General features: G+C 45.3%; 1 protein-coding gene across 4 annotated transcripts in view; it reads left to right on the forward strand.

The window, feature by feature from the left end:
• The window catches only part of LOC138802926 (properdin-like), a 67,480-nt gene extending 43,958 nt beyond the window's left edge, over nucleotides 1–23,522 (forward strand). For 2 of the 4 annotated variants that reach the window (XM_069986692.1, XM_069986690.1), the window contains 2 exons: nucleotides 1,926–2,076; nucleotides 14,222–14,310. In XM_069986692.1, the coding sequence (XP_069842793.1) occupies nucleotides 1,926–1,958 (33 nt within the window). In that variant the 3' untranslated portion in view covers nucleotides 1,959–2,076; nucleotides 14,222–14,310. Of the gene's footprint in view, nucleotides 1–1,925; nucleotides 2,077–8,630; nucleotides 8,773–14,221; nucleotides 14,370–15,173; nucleotides 15,329–17,758; nucleotides 17,930–18,189; nucleotides 18,388–19,908; nucleotides 20,083–20,209; nucleotides 20,402–20,598; nucleotides 20,708–22,696; nucleotides 22,837–22,933 lie in introns of those variants that run through there. The other 2 variants (XM_069986693.1, XM_069986691.1) reach the window with 2 other exon arrangements.
• Nucleotides 23,523–23,805: the final 283 nt, after the last annotated feature.

Here is a 23,805-nt window from a genome sequence, read left to right on the forward strand (position 1 = left end):
AGAAGCAGTATTATAGTAGTTATATTCTTGTATATAGGAGCAGTATTATAGTAGTTATATTCCTGTATATAGGGGGCAGTATTATAGTAGTTATATTATTGTATATAGGAGCAGTATTATAGTAGTTATATTCCTGTATATAGGGGGCAGTATTATAGTAGTTATATTCCTGTATATAGGAGCAGTATTATAGTAGTTATATTCCTGTATATATGAGCAGTATTATACTAGTTATATTCTTGTATATAGGAGCAGTATTATAGTAGTTATATTCCTGTACATAGTAGCAGTATTATAGTAGTTATATTATTGTATATAGGAGCAGTATTATAGTAGTTATATTCCTGTATATAGGGGGCAGTATTATAGTAGTTATCTCTTTTTAAAAGCACTTCGTGAGCTCCATTGGCAGGAAGGATATGCACTAGCGACCGTGGATGTGGAGAGCCTCTACACCCGCATCCCACATGATGCGGGTGTGGAGGCGATTGACCACATCCTCGGTCGTGCGGGTAATACCGAGGCATTTAGAGCTTTCGTCAAGGACGCCCTCCGGTTTATTTTGGTCAATAATACATTCACTTTTGAGGGGCAGTGGTATGTGCAGGAGATCGGCACTGCGATGGGCACGCCGGTCTCCTGCACGTACGCCAATTTATTTTTGGCTCACATGGAGAACAGGCTTATTTTCTCATCCACTAACCCGTTTGCTATCCACATTAAGGCTTTTTTTCGTTATATTGATGACATGTTTTTTGTATGGGAGGGGTCAGAGGAATCTTTTTCCGATTTTGTCACATACTTGAACACACAGAATGGGGTTAACATGGCCTTCACCCACAGGTTTGGGGGCTCACAGATTGAGTTCCTAGACGTGTGGGTGGAGGTCTCAGACAATGAACTCACCACATCCATATTTAGGAAGCCGACAGCCTGTAACTCGCTGCTGCACTATGAGAGCTCCCACCCCCCCCAGGTTAGAGACGCCATACCCTATGGACAAATGGTCAGGACCAGAAGGGTTAATTCATCAGAAGAAGGGTTCACTAGGCAGCTTAAAGAGCTAGAGGACCGTCTAGAACAGAGAGGCTATCCACAGAGTGTTATCCAAGAAAGCCATTCCAGAATCATTACTAAAAGTAGAGATGAAATGCTCTGCAGCCAGTCTAAGAATGATAGAGACAAGGCCAAGAGATACTCTTTTGCGTTTCAGAATTCCCCTGTTAATCAGGTTATTGCTGGAGCAATCAAGAGAAACTGGCCCCTGTTATGTACAGATCCTGACCTCAAAGAGATGACTGAGCAATACCCACTGATCACGTTCCGTAAGAACAGAACTCTAGAAGATGAACTAAATAGCAAAACGAACTGCCTCACTAAACAGACCAACTGGCTACAAAAGACATTACCGCAGGGCAACAAAAAGTGCAAGCAGTGCGGTTACTGCGATCAGTTGATCGACAGAGCCTATTTCTCCCTCAATGGCACTGAGTGCAGAGTATCCCACTTTATCACGTGCAAGACAAGTTTTGTCATCTATGTTGTGACGTGTCCTTGCGCCAGATATTATGTGGGGAAAACGAAGCGGTGCATGTGGGTCCGGTTTAAGGAACATATGTATTCGGTGAGATCGGGGAAAGGTGTCCCCCGACTCATTGAGCATATGCGTCTGGTTCACAGTGGAGATACTAGTTGCATGAGATTTTTTGGTCTGCAAAGGGTTAATACCCCCCCAGAGGGAGGAGACAGACATAAGTTACTGCTTGCCAGAGAGGTATTCTGGATCTCTAAACTCAATGCCACTGGCCCCTTAGGGCTTAATGAGCGCAACGACTTCAATGCCTGCCTGTAGTGTTGTTTTTAACATTGTGTCACTTTATTACTTTATCACTTGTTTTGCTCAGTGTCACGCTTTGTTATTTAAGCACCCTCCCCCCTGCAGTCACGTGATACCCTAGCTTGAGGAAGCGGCAATCAGCCGGGAAACAGCTGTCCTGGGGTAGCGTACGCCCGCACTTTCACCTGTCCTCCCTTCCCTGATGTATACTGTGCCTGAATAAAGATTCCTGAAGAGCGGTGAGTGCCCGGACCTCTGTCTTCACTGTTTATATTATAGTAGTTATATTATTGTATATAGGAGCAGTATTATAGTAGTTATATTCCTGTATATAGGGGGCAGTATTATAGTAGTTATATTCCTGTATATAGGAGCAGTATTATAGTAGTTATATTCTTGTATATAGGAGCAGTATTATAGTAGTTATATTCCTGTATATAGGAGCAGTATTATAGTAGTTATATTCCTGTATATAGGAGCAGTATTATAGTAGTTATATTCTTATATATAGGTCAGTATTATAGTAGTTATATTCCTGTATATATGAGCAGTATTATAGTAGTTATATTCCTGTACATAGTAGCAGTATTATAGTAGTTATATTATTGTATATAGGAGCAGTATTATAGTAGTTATATTCTTGTATATAGGAGCAGTATTATAGTAGTTATATTCTTATATATAGGTCAGTATTATAGTAGTTATATTCTTGTATATAGGAGCAGTATTATAGTAGTTATATTCTTATATATAGGTCAGTATTATAGTAGTTATATTCCTGTATATATGAGCAGTATTATAGTAGTTATATTCCTGTACATAGTAGCAGTATTATAGTAGTTATATTATTGTATATAGGAGCAGTATTATAGTAGTTATATTCCTGTATATAGGAGCAGTATTATAGTAGTTATATTCCTGTATATAGGAGCAGTATTATAGTAGTTATATTATTGTATATAGGAGTAGTATTATAGTAGTTATATTCCTGTATATAGGGGCAGTATTATAGTAGTTATATTCCTGTATATAGTAGCAGTATTATAGTAGTTATATTCCTGTATATATGAGCAGTATTATACTAGTTATATTCTTGTATATAGGAGCAGTATTATAGTAGTTATATTCCTGTATATAGGAGCAGTATTATAGTAGTTATATTCTTGTATATAGGAGCAGTATTATAGTAGTTATATTCCTGTATATAGGGGCAGTATTATAGTAGTTATATTCCTGTATATAGTAGCAGTATTATAGTAGTTATATTCCTGTATATAGGAGCAGTATTATAGTAGTTATATTATTGTATATAGGAGCAGTATTATAGTAGTTATATTCCTGTATATAGGGGGCAGTATTATAGTAGTTATATTCCTGTATATAGGAGCAGTATTATAGTAGTTATATTCCTGTATATAGGAGCAGTATTATAGTAGTTATATTCCTGTATATATGAGCAGTAGGGTATACTAGTTATATTCTTGTATATAGAGTTTCCCTTAAATATCTCAGTAAAACAGTAAATGTTTTCCTGTGGCCTCCGCCTCCTGATAGCACTGATGCACATGTCACTGATAGACGTGTAAGGACAGGGGGGTCACTAACATCACAAGCTGCTGAAATACATAAACCACCGCACCATGGTCCCTAATGTACTGACACATTCATACCGCACACATATACACATGTACTGTATACTGCACACACATATACACAACATGTATACTGCACACACATATACACAACATGTATACTGCACACAGATATACACGATTACTACACACATATACACATGACATTCCTGCTGTACACATACACACATATACCACACACACACATATATATATATATATACACACACACACATGACATGCCTGCTGTACACACACATATACCACACACACATATACACGACATGTATACTGTACACATACACACATATACCTCACACACACATATACACATGACATGCATACTGTACACATACATACATATACCACACACACATATACACATGACATGCCTACTGTACACATACACACACACATATACACATGACATGCCTACTGTACACATACACACACACATACCTCACACACATATACACATGACATGCCTACTGTATGCACACACACACACACACATATATACAGTACATGCCATTTCCACTGCACACATTTATACATAAAACTGGATAGAACACACTTCTGTATGCATACCTGGATACTGCACACACACATACACAACATAATTACTACACACTTATATAAACATAACTAGATACTACACACATATACACATGACATGCATATGGCTCACATATATACTAACATACTGCACACACATATACACCAAAGATACATACTGCACACACACACACACACACACACATACACACACACACACTTACCTACAGGTGCGTAACTAGAAATGGCTGGGCCCCATAGCTAACTTTTGATTGGGGCCCCGTCCTTCCCAACTGACTACTAAGCCATCAAGTGTAGTCATACCTTCATTACTGTAAGCGCTCATTGGGGTGTTTGCAGTTAAAGGGGCATTTGCATCTGCAGCCATACAATCCACATCCTCTATCTGCAGCCATACAATCCACATCCTCTATCTGCAGCCATACAATCCCAACTTTAGGGGTAACTACTATGTGGGGCACTGTTAGGTGGTAACTACAATCCGGGGGCACTGTTAGATGGTAACTACTGTAAAGGGGCACTATAAATGTAGCTATTGTGTGTGAACTGTTAGGGGATCTATTGTGTTGGGGCATTGTGGAGGTAACTACTGTGTTAGGGAATTATGGAGGTAACTACTGTGTTAGGGAACTATGGAGGTAACTACTTCGTTGGGGCATAGTGGAGGTAACTACTGTGTATGGGCACTATGGAGGTAACTACTGTGTAGGGGCACTATGGAGGTAACTACTGTGTTAGGAAATTATGGAGGTAACTACTGTGTTAGGGAACTATGGAGGTAACTACTGTGTTGGGGCATTATGGAGGAAACCACTGTGTATGGGCACTATGGAGGTAACTACTGTGTAGGGGCACTATGCAGGTAACTACTGTGTAGGGGCACTATGCAGGTAACTACTGTGTAATGGTACTATGGAGGTAACTACTGTGTTGGGGCATTGGGGAGGTAACTACTGTGTTGGAGCATTATGGAGGTAACTACAGTGTATGGGCACTATGGAGGTAACTACTGTGTAGGGGTACTATGAAGGTAACTACTGTGTTTGGGCATTGTGGAGGTAACTACTGTGTAGGGACACTATGCAGGTAACTACTGTGTTGGGGCATTGTGGAGGTAACTACTGTGTATGGGCAATATGGAGGTAACTACTGTGTAGGGGCACTATGCAGGTAACTACTGTGTAGGGGTACTATGGAGGTAACTACTGTGTTGAGGCATTGTGGAGGTAACTACTGTGTATGGGCACTATGGAGGTAACTACTGTGTAGGGCAATATGGAGGTAACTACTGTGTAGGGCACTATGGAGGTAACTACTGTGTATGGGCACTATGGAGGTAACTACTATGTAGGGCACTATGGAGGTAACTACTGTGTATGGGCACTATGGAGGTAACTACTGTGTAGGGCACTATGGAGGTAACTACTGTGTATGGGCACTATGGAGGTAACTACTGTGTTGGGGCATTGTGGAGGTAACTACTGTGTATGGGCACTATAGAGGTAACTACTGTGTTGGGGCATTATGGAGGTAACTACTGTGTAGGGGTACTATGAAGGTAACTACTGTGTTTGGGCATTGTGGAGGTAACTACTGTGTTGAGGCATTGTGGAGGTAACTACTGTGTTGGGGCATTATGGAGGTAACTACTGTGTAGGGGCACTATGCAGGTAACTACTGTGTAGGGGTACTATGGAGGTAACTACTGTGTTGGGGCATTGTGGAGGTAACTACTGTGTATGGGCACTATGGAGGTAACTACTGTGTAGGGGCACTATGCAGGTAACTACTGTGTAGGGGTACTATGGAGGTAACTACTGTGTTGGGGCATTGTGGAGGTAACTACTGTGTATGGGCACTATGGAGGTAACTACTGTGTAGGGGCACTATGCAGGTAACTACTGTGTAGGGGTACTATGGAGGTAACTACTGTGTTGGGGCATTGTGGAGGTAACTACTGTGTATGGGCAATATGGAGGTAACTACTGTGTAGGGGCACTATGCAGGTAACTACTGTGTAGGGGTACTATGGAGGTAACTACTGTGTTGGGGCATTGTGGAGGTAACTACTGTGTATGGGCACTATGGAGGTAACTACTGTGTAGGGCAATATGGAGGTAACTACTGTGTAGGGCACTATGGAGGTAACTACTGTGTATGGGCACTATGGAGGTAACTACTATGTAGGGCACTATGGAGGTAACTACTGTGTATGGGCACTATGGAGGTAACTACTGTATTGGGGCATTGTGGAGGTAACTACTGTGTATGGGCACTATAGAGGTAACTACTGTGTTGGGGCATTGTGGAGGTAACTACTGTGTATGGGCACTATGGAGGTAACTACTGTGTCGGGGAACTTTAGAGGTAACTACTGTGTAGGTGAACTATGGAGGTAACTATTGTGCATGGGCACTATGGAGGTAACTACTGTGTCGGGGAACTTTAGAGGTAACTACTGTGTAGGTGAACTATGGAGGTAACTACTGTGTTGGGGAACTATGGAGGTAACTACTGTGTAGGTGAACTATAGAGGTAACTACTGTGTATGGGCACTATGGAGGTAACTACTGTGTTGGGGAACTATGGAGGTAGCTATGGAGATGGCTCCGCTATCAGGTGATTACTCTCCACAACTCCCCAATAACAGCAGCAACCAGGCATACCTTCAGGTCACTGTTTCTCCTGACAAGTATCAGTCTACTGTCCCCATCAACAGGAGAGTCGTGGGTCTGTGGTTTTAGAAGGAACTCATCTCTAAAGGGTTAATTCTAATTCCTTGGTTTTGCAATCTCTCCCTCACCCCCAGCACGGCTTCCAGTGACCGCTCTTTCAACCATAAACCTGTTGACATATCTTCATATGTATACATATCATTCTTATTGGTGTTTCTGGAGAATACCCCCCCATCCCAACATGCACAGTTCCCGTCAGCCGCTGACATGGCCTTGGCGCCCTGTGGTTATCTGCTTACACAGTCTATCAGATCACTTAGCGTAACATCTATAGCTCTGATCACATTGCAAAACATCTATACCTCTCTTTCTGTGAGCTTGGAGGGGCAGAATAATAAAGCACTGCTGGACATATCTGAACTCTGCTGGTATGATATCTGGGCACTGCTGGTATATCTGGGCACTGCTGGTCATATCTGCCCACTGCAAGTCATATCTAAACTGCGGGCCATATCTGGACACTGCTGGTATGATATCTGGGCACTGCTGGTCATAGCTAAGTACTGCTGGTCATATCTGCCCACTGCAAGTCATATCTAAACTGCGGGCCATATCTGGACACTGCTGGTATGATATCTGGGCACTGCTGGTATGATATCTGGGCACTGCTGGTCATATCTGCCCACTGCAAGTCATATCTAAACTGCGGGCCATATCTGGACACTGCTGGTATGATATCTGGGCACTGCTGGTATGATATCTGGGCACTGCTGGTATGATATCTGGGCACTGCTGGTCATATCTGCCCACTGCAAGTCATATCTAAACTGCGGGCCATATCTGGACACTGCTGGTATGATATCTGGGCACTGCTGGTCATAGCTAAGTACTGCTGGTCATATCTGGGCACTGCAAGTCATATCTAGCCTGCTGGTCATATCTGGACACTGCTGGTCATATCTGGACACTGCTGGTATGATATCTGGGTACTGCTGGTCATATCTGGGCACTGCTGGTCATATCTGCCCACTGCAAGTCATATCTAGACTGTGGGTCATATCTGGACACTGCTGGTATGATATCTGGGCACTACTGGTCATAGCTAAGTACTGTTGGTTATATGTGGACACTGCTGGTATGATATTTGGGTACTACAGGTCATATTTGGGCACTGCTGGTTATATCTGGGCACTGCTTGGCATATCTGGATACTACTGTTCATATCTGGGCTCTACGGGTCATATCTGGGTTCTGCTGGTCATATCTGGATACTGCTGATTATATCTAGAGGATACTGATGGTCATATCTGGGCACCGCTTGGCATATCTCGGCACTGTTTGCATATCTGGACACTTCAGGTCATATCTGGGTGCTGCTTGGAATATCGGGGCACCGCTTGGCATATCTGGGCACCGCTTGGCATATCTGGGCACTGCCAATAACAGTTGGTAAAATATTTATTATGGTTAGACTTCTAGAGCTACTAATGTACAACTTGCCACCACTGGTCATATATGGGCACTGCTAGTATAGTGTCTGGGCATTATGGGTAAGATAGATGGGCAATGCTGGTATCATATCTGGGGGTTACTGGTGTAGTATGTGGCATTGGTGGTATAGATTATATGCATTGCTGGTGTTGCTGTATTGCTGTGATAGTACATGAGTCTGGCGGGTACAGTACATGGGCATTGCTACTATAGCAGCCGGGCAGTTGTGATATAATAGTCAGATTACCAGGTAATACCCCATGCCCCATGCCAACCTTTCACAATACGCTGGATCTTTTTACACTTCCCCGTTCACTGTGTTACAACATAGATCACATTCCTGTTTTGTTTTCTCAATAAGAGGAGGGGGGGGGGGTGAGGGGGATGGGAGGGGGTTACCAAAACCTTCTTAAGCCGGGACCAGTGGTTGTGACAACACAATCTTGCACCACCAGGATATACCAACACCAAGGGAGACGTAGGGAACGTGCCAGTATGCCATCTGTACCCATCACTCTGCTGCTGCTACTACTACTCCAAACCTTCGACATACACGTTTCAGGTCAGTGACACCGATGTGGGCCCGGACCCTCACCACAAAATCAATGCACCAATATATTTCTATTGGATTGCTATTGGGCATCAGGGGTTGGCACACAGCTAAAGTGGTAACTGCTGCATCTTTGGCTGCAACAGGGAGTATCCGACATCTGGCTATTGTGCAGCTGGCGCAGTGTTATGGGCTGGTTATCTTGTGCTGGGACTAGCGGCATCTATGGCTGACATATTATTCAAATTTGGGCATCTCTCCAGGTGCATTGTTATGGGGCATCTCTCTGGGTGCATTGTTATGGGGTATCTCACCCAGGTGCATTGTTATGGGGCATCTCTCTGGGTGCATTGTTATGGGGCATCTCACCCAGGTGCATTGTTATGGGGCATCTCTCTGGGTGCATTGTTATGGGGCATCTCACCCAGGTGCACTGTTATGGGGCATCTCGCCCAGGTGCATCGTTATGGGGCATCTCGCCCAGGTGCATTGTTATGGGGCATCTCACCCAGGTGCATTGTTATGGGGCATCTCACCCAGGTGTATTGTTATGGGGCATCTCGCCCAGGTGCATTGTTATGGGGCATCTCGCCCAGGTTCATTGTTATGGGGCATCTCGCCCAGGTGCATTGTTATGGGTCATCTCGCCCAGGTGCATTGTTATGGGGCATCTCACCCAGGTGCATTGTTATGGGGCATCTCTCCCAGGTGCATTGTTATGGGGCATCTCACCCAGGTGCATTGTTATGGGGCATCTCACCCAGGTGCATTGTTATGGGGCATCTCGCCCAGGTGCATTGTTATAGGGCATCTCACCCAGGTGCATTGTTATGGGGCATCTCACCCAGGTGCATTGTTATAGGGCATCTCACCCAGGTGCATTGTGATAGGGCATCTCAACCAGGTGCATTGTTATGGGGCATCTCGCCCAGATTCATTGTTATGGGGCATCTCTCCCAGGTGCATTGATATGGGGCATCTCGCCCAGGTGCATTGTTATGGGTCATCTCGCCCAGGTGCATTGATATGGGGCATCTCGCCCAGGTGCATTGTTATGGGGCATCTCACCCAGGTGCATTGTTATGGGGCATCTCATCCAGGTGCATTGTTATGGGACATCTCACCTAGGTGCATTGTTATGGGGCATCTCTCCCAGGTGCATTGTTATGGGGCATCTCGCCCAAGTGCATAGTTATGGGGCATCTCTCTGGGTGCATTGTTATGGGGCATCTCACCCAGGTGCATTGTTATGGGGCATCTGGCCCAGGTTCATTGTTATGGGGCATCTCTCCCAGGTGCATTGTTATGGGGCATCTCGCCCAGGTGCATTGTTATGGGGCATCTCTCTGGGTGCATTGTTATGGGGCATCTCACCCAGGTGCATTGTTATGGGGCATCTCACCCAGGTGCATTGTTATGGGGCATCTCACCCAGGTGCATTGTTATGGGGCATCTCACCCAGGTGCATTGTTATGGGGCATCTCGCCCAGGTGCATTGTTATGGGGCATCTCACCCAGGTGCATTGTTATGGGGCATCTGGCCCAGGTTCATCGTTATGGGGCATCTCACCCAGGTGCATTGTTATGGGGCATCTCACCCAGGTGCATTGTTATGGGGCATCTCGCCCAGGTGCATTGTTATGGGGCATCTTGCTCAAGTGCATTGTTATGGGGCATCTCGCCCAAGTGCATCGTTATGGGGCATCTCACCCAGGTGCATTGTTATGGGGCATCTCTCTGGGTGCATTGTTATGGGGCATCTCTCCCAGGTGCATTGTTATGGGGCATCTCGCCCAGGTGCATTGTTATGGGGCATCTCTCTGGGTGCATTGTTATGGGGCATCTCACCCAGGTGCATTGTTATGGGGCATCTCTCCCAGGTGCATTGTTATGGGGCATCTCTCCCAGGTGCATTGTTATGGGGCATCTCACCCAGGTGCATTGTTATGGGGCATCTCACCCAGGTGCATTGTTATGGGGCATCTCGCCCAGGTGAATTGTTATGGGGCATCTCGCCCAGGTGCATTGTTATGGGGCATCTCTCTGGGTGCATTGTTATGGGGCATCTCTCTGGGTGCATTGTTATGGGGCATCTCGCCCGGGTGCATTGTTATGGGGCATCTCTCTGGGTGCATTGTTATGGGGCATCTCGCCCGGGTGCATTGTTATGGGGCATCTCACCCAGGTGCATTGTTATGGGGCATCTCACCCAGGTGCATTGTTATGGGGCATCTCACCCAGGTGCATTGTCATGGGGCATCTCGCCCAGGTGCATTGTTATGGGGCATCTCGCCCAGGTGCATTGTTATGGGGCATCTCGCCCAGGTGCATTGTTATGGGGCATCTCGCCCAGGTGCATTGTTATGGGGCATCTCTCTGGGTGCATTGTTATGGGGCATCTCTCTGGGTGCATTGTTATGGGGCATCTCACCCAGGTGCATTGTTATGGGGCACCTCGCCCAGGTGCATCGTTATGGGGCATCTCACCCAGGTGTATTGTTATGGGGCATCTCTCTGGGTGCATTGTTATGGGGCATCTCACCCAGGTGCATTGTTATGGGGCATCTCGCCCAGGTTCATTGTTATGGGGCATCTCTCCCAGGTGCATTGATATGGGGCATCTCGCCCAGGTGCATTGTTATGGGGCATCTCGCCCAAGTGCATCGTTATGGGGCATCTCACCCAGGTGCATTGTTATGGGGCATCTCACCCAGGTGCATTGTTATGGGGCATCTCACCCAGGTGCATTGTTATGGGGCATCTCGCCCAGGTGCATTGTTATGGGGCATCTCACCCAGGTGCATTGTTATGGGGCATCTGGCCCAGGTTCATTGTTATGGGGCATCTCTCCCAGGTGCATTGTTATGGGGCATCTCGCCCAGGTGCATTGTTATGGGGCATCTCTCCAGGTGCACTGTTATGGGGCATCTCACCCAGGTGCATTGTTATGGGGCATCTCGCCCAGGTGCATTGTTATGGGGCATCTCGCCCAGGTGCATTGTTATGGGGCATCTCACCCAGGTGCATTGTTATGGGGCATCTCAACCAGGTGCATTGTTATGGGGCATCTCAACCAGGTGCATTGTTATGGGGCATCTTGCCCGGGTGCATTGTTATGGGGCATCTCGCCCGGGTGCATTGTTATGGGGCATCTTGCCCGGGTGCATTGTTATGGGGCATCTCGCCCGGGGGCATTGTTATGGGGCATCTCGCCCAGGTGCATTGTTATGGGGCATCTCGCCTAGGTGCATTGTTATGGGGCATCTCTCTGGGTGCATTGTTATGGGGCATCTCACCCAGGTGCATTGTTATGGGGCACCTCGCCCAGGTGCATCGTTATGGGGCATCTCACCCAGGTGTATTGTTATGGGGCATCTCTCTGGGTGCATTGTTATGGGGCATCTCACCCAGGTGCATTGTTATGGGGCATCTCGCCCAGGTGCATTGTTATGGGGCATCTCACCCAGGTGTATTGTTATGGGGCATCTCACCCAGGTGCATTATTATGGGGCATCTCACCTAGGTGCATTGTTATGGGGCATCTCACCCAGGTGCATTGTTATGGGGCATCTCGCCCAGGTGCATTGTTATGGGGCATCTCGCCCAGGTGCATTGTTATGGGGCATCTCACCCAGGTGCATTGTTATGGGGCATCTCGCCCAGGTGCATTGTTATGGGGCATCTCACCCAGGTGCATTGTTATGGGGCATCTCACCCAGGTGCATTATTATGGGGCATCTCACCTAGGTGCATTGTTATGGGGCATCTCACCCAGGTGCATTGTTATGGGGCATCTCACCCAGGTGCATTGTTATGGGGCATCTCACCCGGGTGCATTGTTATGGGGCATCTTGCCCGGGTGCATTGTTATGGGGCATCTCGCCCCGGGGCATTGTTATGGGGCATCTCGCCCAGGTGCATTGTTATGGGGCATCTCGCCCGGGGGCATTGTTATGGGGCATCTCGCCCAGGTGCATTGTTATGGGGCATCTCGCCTAGGTGCATTGTTATGGGGCATCTCAGCCAGGTGCATTGTTATGGGGCATCTCAGCCAGGTGCATTGTTATGGGGCATCTCACCCAGGTGCATTGTTATGGGGCATCTCACCCAGGTGCATTGTTATGGGGCATCTCACCCAGGTGCATTGTTATGGGGCATCTCACCCAGGTGCATTGTTATGGGGCATCTCACCCAGGTGCATTGTTATGGGGCATCTCACCCAGGTGCATTGTTATGGGGCATCTTGGGGCACTTTAAAACAGGGGCATCTGTAAGTGACACATATTGGATATTCTGTGGGAGACATGATGGGAAATGTCTTGGCTGGCACTTTGCAGGGGGGCATCTATGGCTGCCATATAGTGGACATTAGGGGTTGACTGTATTCTATAAGTAACGGAGGGCACAATCACACATTCACACCTATGGTTTTTGACCACCTTGGTTTCCTCAGGTCGGGTCCATTAGGTAGTTCCCCCATAAGTTGGTAGGTTTCCCAATAGCTAAGTAATTTCCTCATCGTAGTCACCGTGAAAACCCCACAGGCAGCCATTGACTTCATTGCCCAATAGCAACCAATCACAATGCAGCTTTCATTTTACCGGAGCTCGATAAGTCCGCCTCCTTCTGTAGGAGGGTGATTGGATATCTACAGCTTATTGCTTGCCCATTAGGTAGGTCCCCCCCCCCACACTGCACACTGGCACATATGCTTAACCCCCCCCCCCTGCGGGCTGGCACATATACTTACCCCCCCCCCCTGCGGGCTGGCACATATACCTACCCCCCCCCCCTGCAGGCTGGCACATGTACTTAACCCCCCCCCCCCTGCAGGCTGGCACATATACTTACCCCCCCCCCCCTGCAGGCTGGCACATGTACTTAACCCCCCCCCCCCCCTGCAGGCTGGCACATATACTTAACCCCCCCCCCCCACACACACACACACACACACACTGCAGGCTGGCACATATACTTGTATACTTGCCAATGAAGATGTTTAGTTCAGATAGATAGCCCAACCCCTATCCGCGCACGCACGCACAGGTAGTTTCACCCAGTAGGTAGATGACTTCCCATGTTACATAGATAGGAGCAATGGAGAAAGCCAGTGGCTCTTTGCTCCATCATAACTTTGTGTTTTGTTTTGTTTTTTTAAATATATTTTTATTAGTTTTTACATCATTTTATATAACACAAAAACAAGTGGCCCAGCAATCATGGTTACAGAATAGAAAGATAGGACAAAAGACAATATCCCTAGATTCTAGATTCTCCATTTTATAACAGTCTACAGCAGTTACGCCCTCTACCAGGACCGGATAGACACTGGCACCCTTGGCACGCACCTGCCCGATATCCTGATCACACTCTCCAGGAGCCCTCCCATTAATCCAGCCCATGACCAGTCCCTACTGAGCTGAACTAAACCTCTGACTCCATCTTGTTCCCTCCTTATTAGCTGACAACGTTCTGTGCTTCTCTGAGGTGAATGGGAACACCGGCGAATGTGTGGACTATCTCGGAGAAGGGGTGTCCGAGGAGGACTGCTGCATGAATATCAAATATGCCTATAAGGAGGATCAAAATTCCCCATGTCAGGCCTGTCGGTAAGAGCTTGCTGCTACTTTCAAGATTTTCTTGGTTGCCCTTGGAAACAGACAACATACAGATCTGCCCTGTTGTCAGAGATGAGATCTAACAGTTCCCACAATGCATTGCTCTCTGGAAATTCAGGACTTAGTTTAAGGTGCAAATGGAGGACATAATATCATGTAGTTATGGAGGGCGAAAGGGGTATTGTTTTTGGAGCTAGGTTGTCAGAAGTTAATCTAAACTTTGGGCCCTATTACACCAACAGATTATCTGACAGATTTTTTTAAAGCCAAAGCCACGAATGGATTTGAAAAGAGAAATCTCAGTCTTTCCTTTGTTACCTGTTCTCTGTTTATAATCCATTCCTGTCTTTGCTTAAGAAAATCTGTCAGATAATCTGTTAGTGTAATAGGGCCTAGACCAGACCAGACTTAGACTCTCTAGTCTGAATACACAAAGTTGCCCCATGAGCATGGGCATAACTACCAGAGTAGCAGCCATAGCGACTGCTACGGGGCCCGTCGCATCAGGGGCCCAGTGACCCACTCCTGCAATACACTGGCCTTCATGGTGCTGCAAATGTCCGATTAACTGCAAGCCCTCCCGACGAGCACTTGCAGTTAAATGTTAAAGGTTATGACTACACTTGATGGGTTTGTAGTCAGTCGGAGGGGGGGCCCAATCAAAATGTTGCTATGGGGCCCAGCCATTTCTAGGTACGCCCCTGCCCATGAGGCCAGTCTCTGAACCAATGTCTACAATCTGATGTGCGGCCATGTTGTTCTGTGTCACACTCACGCTGACTCTTTCTTCTCCAGCCCGGCTGAGTGGTCTCCGTGGAGCGATTGGTCCGGATGTACGGTGTCGTGTCTGGAAGGCGTCCAGAAGAGACAGAGGGTCTGTATAGGAATTGGAGACTGTGAAGGAAAAAAAGTGGAGGTTCAGTCCTGTAGCCTTAAGAGCTGCTGTCCTCGTAAGTGCTATTCTATGGGCCGTTGGGGGGGGGGGGGGGGGGGTCCAGCTTAGATTGTGAAGTTTTGCCTTTAAAGGTGACTGTCCCTTTAAGAAGCAGAACCTGCAAATTCCCAGGAAGATAGAAAAACAATGTTTTTTCTGTCACCATTCTTCCTAGGAAACACGGCCTGACCTTTACTGGAACCAGGACCAGGCTTCAATGTTTGTACTGTGAGCAAACATGGCTGAGGTCGCGGGCAGAGGGCATAGTACACATCTACCCCCCAGGCACTACAGCCCACATAGCACACCCGCCCCGCTCTCAGCATTGTCCTTATGCTTATTGTTTAGCTGTATTATTTCTCTACTATTATATGGGAACTGATAATGTTATGTGTATACTGTATGATGTGGAGACTGTAGGGAAGTATTATGCAGGTACTGTAAGAAATTATTATATGGGACTGTATGGCGGTATATTCTGGGCCCTGTATGACATCATTATGTGGGAAATGTATGGATGTAAAGGCGTTATATGGCACCTTTTGTTGTCAGTGTATATATGTTACATATATATGTTATATAAGTATTATGTTACTATTCACTCTGTGGCAGTAGTATGTGTGCACTATATGGCAGGCTATGCTGGAAGTGTAGTGCGGTAACACATGACCTGTTAGCACTTATGCAGTAATTCAGGTGGTGTTAATGAAGTCCAGCAATCAACTCAACCCGGAAAATGTTTACCGATGAAATTTTCTTAAAGGCACAGTTAGGGTCCTATTACATGGAGCGATTTTTACCAATTAACGACTAACGATAAACGATCGCAAACGAGATGGTATATCATTAACCTGAAATCGTTCACCATATTACACAGGACGATAGTCGTCAGTTACAATCGTTGCTATGATCGTTTGTTCCTTCTGATCCCGGCAAAACAACGGACAATGTGCAATTACACTGAACGATTAGTGAACAAATGCGGAACTTGAGTGAACGAACGTGGAATTACAGCGAACGATTAACGATAATTTTAGGTTCAGATCTAAATCAATGATCAACTACATACAAATGATTTTTCGATCGTTGCCTGCAATTACACAGAACGATTATCGTTTAAATTCGAACGATATAACGATTTTTCACATGGTAATAGGGCCCTAACACAGTCCCAGTCTCTCTTAAATAAAGGTGCAATAATACTGACTTGGTTATCTGATATGATCGGGGGGGTCCCAGCATTGTACTGGTTATCTGATATGATCAGTGGGGGTCCCAGTATTGTATTGGTTATCTGATATAATCAGTGGGGGTCCCAGCATTGTACTGGTTATCTGATATGATCAGTGGGGGTCCCAGTATTGTATTGGTTATCTGATATGATCAGTGGGGGTCCCAGCATTGTACTGGTTATCTGATATGATCAGTGGGGGTCCCAGTATTGTATTGGTTATCTGATATAATCAGTGGGGGTCCCAGCATTGTACTGGTTATCTGATATGATCAGTGGGGGTCCCAGTATTGTATTGGTTATCTGATATGATCAGTGGGGGTCCCAGCATAGTATTGGTTATCTGATATGATCAGTGGGGGTCCCAGTATTGTATTGGTTATCTGATATGATCAGTGGGGGTCCCAGCATTGTATTGGTTATCTGATATGATCAGTGGGGGTCCCAGTATTGTATTGGTTATCTGATATAATCAGTGGGGGTCCCAGCATTGTACTGGTTATCTGATATGATCAGTGGGGGTCCCAGTATTGTATTGGTTATCTGATATGATCAGTGGGGGTCCCAGCATAGTATTGGTTATCTGATATGATCAGTGGGGGTCCCAGCATTGTATTGGTTATCTGATATGATATGTGGGGGTCCCAGCATAGTACTGGTTATCTGATATGATCAGTGGGGGTCCCAGCATTGTATTGGTTATCTGATATGATCTGTGGGGGTCCCAGCATTGTATTGGTTATCTGATATGATCAGTGGGGGTCCCAGCATTGTATTGGTTATCTGATATAATCAGTGGGGGTCCCAGCATTGTACTGGTTATCTGATATGATCAGTGGGGGTCCCAGCATTGTACTGGTTATCTGATATGATCAGTGGGGGTCCCAGCATTGTACTGGTTATCTGATATGATCAGTGGGGGTCCCAGTATTGTATTGGTTATCTGATATGATCAGTGGGGGTCCCAGCATTGTATTGGTTATCTGATATGATCTGTGGGGGTCCCAGTATTGTATTGGTTATCTGATATGATCAGTGGGGGTCCCAGTATTGTATTGGTTATCTGATATGATCAGTGGGGGTCCCAGCATTGTACTGGTTATCTGATATGATCAGTGGGGGTCCCAGCATTGTACTGGTTATCTGATATGATCAGTGGGGGTCCCAACATTGTATTGGTTATCTGATATCTCTGACCCCTTGTTATCCCCATAGAGGCGGGAGGCTGGTCTGACTGGACCCCGTGGTCCGAGTGCTCTGTCACATGTTCGGTCGGACAAAGGCAACGGACCAGACAATGCAACAACCCTCCGCCGTCCTGTAATGGAGAATGCGAGGGTGACAGCATAGAGACAATACCGTGCGACACTCTGCAGATTTGTCCAAGTAAGTAAAGTAAGATCTCTGATATAATGTACAGTATGCTACTTAAAGGGGCTCTCCAACTTTAGTACCTGGTACTGGTCTGGGTACTGGGACCCTGCTGATGCCATGAATAAAGGAGTCCCAGCACTTGGTTAGAAGCAGAAGTACAGGATAACCCCTTTAAGCAGACTAAGCTGGCCGCCATTTTGTGAGTCTACAACCAACTCAATAGAACACAAAATTCTGGTGGTTAATTCTGCTGATCTTTTCTCCGTCCCCAGCTCACGGCTCCTGGGGTAACTGGGGGGCCTGGGATCAATGTTCCTTCAGCTGCACCAGAGAAGGTTCTGGAGTTTTCCCAGTTCAGTCCCGTTTCCGAGAGTGTAATAACCCTCCGCCCTCCACCAGCCCACTCGGAAGAGACTGTGACGGAAGTAGGCAAGACACCAGAGAATGTCGAGATGTTCCCTTCTGTGAGGGTAAGTCCCTGGGAAATGGAAACTGTCAACAAGCTGCTGTTGACGGATCTGACATAATAATACCCTATAGGGAATGGGCCCAGGGGCTGACGTATTGGTCCCTGCCATCTATCATCTATGGGAGTCCCTCAGATATTGATACTGAAGGTACTGGTGACTATAAGTATGGGAGGAAGGGAAGTCAGGTGGGTAATTTAAGGGGAACCCATGACACTGAAAATGTCATGTTCTAGAGCGGGAGGGGCTGAGCCGACTCATATACATACGTGTGGGAAAAGTATAAGTAGCTCTACTAATATATTTATTTAAAGGGGTTGTTCACCAAAAAAAAAAAAATTTCCAAATCAGCTGGTGGCAGAAAGTGCCAGAGATTTGTAATTTACTTCTATAAATAAAAATTGAAAGCCTTTCAGTACTTATCAGCTGCTGTATTACCTGCAGGAAGTGATGTATTCCCTCCAGTCTGGAAAGCAGGTGAGGTTTTCTATGAGGATTTGCTGATACTCTGGACAGTTCCTGCCATGGACAGAGGTGGCAGCAGAGAGCACTGTGTCAGACTGGAGATAATACACCACTTCCTGCAGGACATACAGCAGCTGATAAATACTGGAAGAGTGGAGATTTTTTTTTTTAATAGTCATTGACTGACAGGCTTCTTCAAATAAGAAATTTATATAAGTTTTGTCTTATCAATATGTTTATGAGCATTATGTACTGTTTTTTGTTAATTTATTACCCTGCCTGCTGACTGTTTCCACATTTAGGGTGTGTTCACACCTACAGGATCCGCAGCAGATTTGATGGTGCAGATTTGATGCTCTGTTCAGCTATTTAAATGAAATCTGCTGCGGATCCGCTGCAAATCCGCAGCAGAAAATAAGCTGCAGATCCGGTAAGTGTGAACGTACCCTTAAGGGGTATTCTAACAGCAAATAAAAAAACATGAAAGCGTATAGCAGTGCTTACCTGTCTGAAACCCCCAGAAACCCATGGCCTTTCACTTCTTCCTGGTGTAGCAGTTGCTAAGCACTACAATCCTCAGAATGCATTGCTTTCCCTCAGATCTCCATTACATTTCTCCCACCCTGCCTAATCCCCTCCCATAGCCCTCCTGCCAATTCCAGAATGTTGCAGTATACAGCAGATTTCTGCTCTACAGTCAGTTAAATTTGCAGCACCTGCTGTATTCATTCCTTGTCTGCTCATCTGCCTGTGGCATTGTTAAGCACAAGTTTCTGTAGGCTGTAGGGGCTGGTCAGAAATGGTGACATCACTGTAGGGGTGGAGCTTGAGCTCAGAGACAAGCCACACCTACTAAGGCAGCAGAGGATAATGCTTTGACTCTGGAGAGAGGGAGGAGTCAGGAAGCTGCTGAGACAACACCACCATTAAAAGACTACACAACTTCCTGTGAGGTGTGAATACACTGAAGCCAGCACTATTAGTGATAAGACTATATTAGTGAGTTATATGCCATTATATATCATTTAAGGCTGTGTGTGACATGTGGTGTCTCTGCAGTGGATGGACAATGGGGACCATGGCAGGATGCCTCGGAGTGTTCTGTCACCTGCGGTGTCGGGCGGATAAGACAGACGAGGCAATGTGATAGCCCCGCCCCCCGTCATAAGGGAAAGGACTGTGTCGGACCATCACAGAGACAGACTATCTGCAATACAAAGAAGCCATGCCCCAGTAAGTGCAATTATGTGTCTATAGGGGGTGGGTGACCCCAAAGATCCAGCCGTCTATATAAAGGGGGATCCTGTATCCCCAACAAGCAGAGAACTATCCAGTGCACTGATCCTCTTCTCTCCTGCAGTTGATGGGCAGTGGACCGAGTGGGGTGCCTGGTCCAAGTGCACCCGTCTTCAAGGGGACCCAATCCGTTGCAGGCAAAGAGTCGGGAACCAGTACAGACATCGCAAGTGTGAAGGCCAGAACTACGAGGGGAAGTGGTGCGAGGGGAAGCCTAGGGACAGCCGAGCCTGCTACGACATGGATAACTGTCCTCGTGAGTGATATCACTACGGTTCTGACTCCCTACTGTGGGCCCAGTGACTTCTCAGTCCATATATGGGAGGGGAGGAGCTTGTATATTTGCATAAAAGGGCGTTTCTCTGACAAGGGAGAATATAGTGGAACGTGAGGTCACTGCGAGTTGTGTCATTATGGGTGAAATGGTAAAACCTTTTAAAACTTTTTATGCAGTTGACGGTTCCTGGACAGAATGGAGCGAATGGGGACAATGCTCATCACCATGTGGGCAATCCGAGAAAACACGATACCGGGAGTGCTTACCGACATATCCCCCATATCCGTGAGTCATATAGCATACATGTCTGTAGGGGGGTTATATTCCTGTATATAGGGGGCAGTATTATAGTAGTTATATTCTTGTATATAGGAGCAGTATTATAGTAGTTATATTCTTGTATATAGGAGCAGTATTATAGTAGTTATATTCCTGTATATAGGGGCAGTATTATAGTAGTTATATTCTTGTATATAGGAGCAGTATTATAGTAGTTATATCCTTGTATATAGGAGCAGTATTATAGTAGTTATCGCACGAACTGAAGAGAATGGAACGGCTGCACATCCCATCTATGGCTGATACTAATGCCGCTAGGCCTATATTAAAAATCAACACCAGAGTGTCTGTATATGAATTGATCAAGCCATATTGCCCCGTGTACCACCGCGCAGGTCCTCTGGTCCACACGGGTCCCTACGCTAACTCCACACCGTGTCGGTCAGCGACCGCGAACCCCGCAAAGCGTGCACATGTAGGGAAGGGAGGCCATGGAACGGCCCTGCAACCCCAATGTCACAGGACCAGACCCAATTAGCAGGAGACACCTGAGTGCTCATGGTTTTAATCCCTCCTGTCTGTCCCATTCTATCTTTGATAGCTATGGTGAGTGCAATACCTTATCCAGACTTGTGCTGTTTGGGGGCGACCTTCTCCGCCGGCGGTGCTGGCTGGGTTTTGGTGTGGCATTTTTGGGTCTGGTCCTGTGGCATGGGGGTTGCAGGGCCGTTCCATGGCCTCCCTTCCCTGACTGTGCACGCCTGCGGGGGTGGTGGTCGCTGACCGGCACAGTGTGGACTTAGTGTAGGGACCCATGTGTATCAGATACCGGCACGCGGTACATGGGGCAGTGTGGCTTGATCAATTCACATACAGAATTCTGATGTTTTTTATGCAGCCGAGAGGTACTAGTATCATCCATAGGTGTGAGGTGCACCACTCTTTTTCTTCCCTGAACCGTATTATAGTAGTTATATTCCTGTATATAGGAGCAGTATTATAGTAGTTATATTTCTGTATATAGGAGCAGTATTATAGTAGTTATATTCCTGTATATAGGAGCAGTATTATAGTAGTATATTCCTGTATATAGGAGCAGTATTATAGTAGTTATATTCCTGTATATAGGAGCAGTATTATAGTAGTTATATTCCTGTATATGGGGGCAGTATTATAGTAGTTATATTCCTGTATATAGAGGGCAGTATTATAGTAGTTATATTCTTGTATATAGGAGCAGTATTATAGTAGTTATATCCTTGTATATAGGAGCAGTATTATAGTAGTTATATTTCTGTATATAGGATCAGTATTATATAATAGTTATATTCTTGTATATAGGAGCAGTATTATAGTAGTTATATTCCTGTATATAGGGGGCAGTATTTTAGTAGTTATATTCTTGTATACAGGAGCAGTATTATAGTAGTTATATTCTTGTATATAGGAGCAGTATTATAGTAGTTATATTCTTGTATATTGGAGCAGTATTATAGTAGTTATATTTTTGTATATAGGAGCAGTATTATATAATAGTTATATTCTTGTATATAGGGGCAGTATTATAGTAGTTATATTCCTGTATATAGGAGCAGTATTATAGTAGTTATATTCCTGTATATAGGAGCAGTATTATAGTAGTTATATTCCTGTATATAGGGGGCAGTATTATAGTAGTTATATTCTTGTATATAGGAGCAGTATTATAGTAGTTATATTCCTGTATATAGGAGCAGTATTATAGTAGTTATATTCTTGTATATAGGAGCAGTATTATAGTAGTTATATTCCTGTATATTGGAGCAGTATTATAGTAGTTATATTCCTGTATATAGGAGCAGTATTATAGTAGTTATATTCTTGTACATAGAAGGTAAGAATATACATAGCCATACATTACATGCATACGTATACATATTATACGTTTATTGCTGGAGTGTTTCTTTAATGTAACCAATATTTTATAAGGTGTAAATGATATTTTTCTCTCTCTAGGGACGTTGTGGAAGGAGCCACTAAGGTTGTAGAAGTTTTTTTCTCTGGAGTTCCAAAACCAAAGTGTAGTCCTATTGATGGAGAAAGCTTGAAGGTGGAGGAGACAACAGATTGTAAAAATCTTCCAAAATGTCCTTAAGGTAAAAAGCGAGTAGTAAAAGATTCTTTACACTGAAGCTTAGTGGTTGATGTATATATTTTAGTAATATTGATTTTCTTTTCCTTCCTCTTTTTCAGAGCCAGAAAAGCAATAGAATACATGTATAACTGTGCATCCATGTGGCCCTGGATATTGGAAATGAAAGATCCAAAATCCCTTAAAAGGTTTATTCTGGAATAAATATAAATAAAAACTTAGTTATTTTTTCCAAAAACAGCGCCACCTCTGTCCTTGTGGCATTGCAACTAATATCTATTGATTGCTATTCCACCCTGGCCACCGGAGAAAAGCTGGATCCAATCCTAGGAAACTGGGAGAAGCTTCCCAGGATTGGATCCAGCTTTTCCCTGCATCCTGGGAGGAGTGGCCGGGAGCTGAGCCGAAAGGCTGGCGGCCTGATGAGATCAGCGCAGATCAAACGAAGCGCTTCGCTCATCTCTAGTTGTAATACCACACACAACCTGAGGACACGTGTGACGCTGTTGTAGTTTGAAAGCAGGCCTGAAAGCACTGACAGTTTACAGGGATATGACTTTTATATATATATATGTACCCCTACATCTAGATCTACTTTTTCATCCGGTCATTTTCTTACTGTTGATGATGTTTGATGTCTTTTTAAGTTCTAGTTTAAAAAATTAAATAAAGTCTTTTTAGCAAATACAAGGCTTATCTATTTAAAGGGAATCTCTGACTAGGTTTATTCCGCCTTAAATGAGGGCAGCATACACTAATGACAGAAATGCTTAACAGATCGGTGAATTACTTACATCATTCCGTTCAGCTGTTCTCCTAATATGCAGGAGAATAGGATTCTTGCCGCACCCCTTCACCGTCCCTCCAACTGCTGATTGACAGATGACTGACTATACACAGCATGGATAGATAACTGCCAATCAGCAGCTTGAAGGGAGGGATGGAGTTTTCTGCTTCTCATGAATATCCAGGA

The sequence above is a fragment of the Dendropsophus ebraccatus genome, chromosome 10 (assembly GCF_027789765.1).
Source record: "Dendropsophus ebraccatus isolate aDenEbr1 chromosome 10, aDenEbr1.pat, whole genome shotgun sequence".
NCBI lineage: Eukaryota > Metazoa > Chordata > Amphibia > Anura > Hylidae > Dendropsophus > Dendropsophus ebraccatus.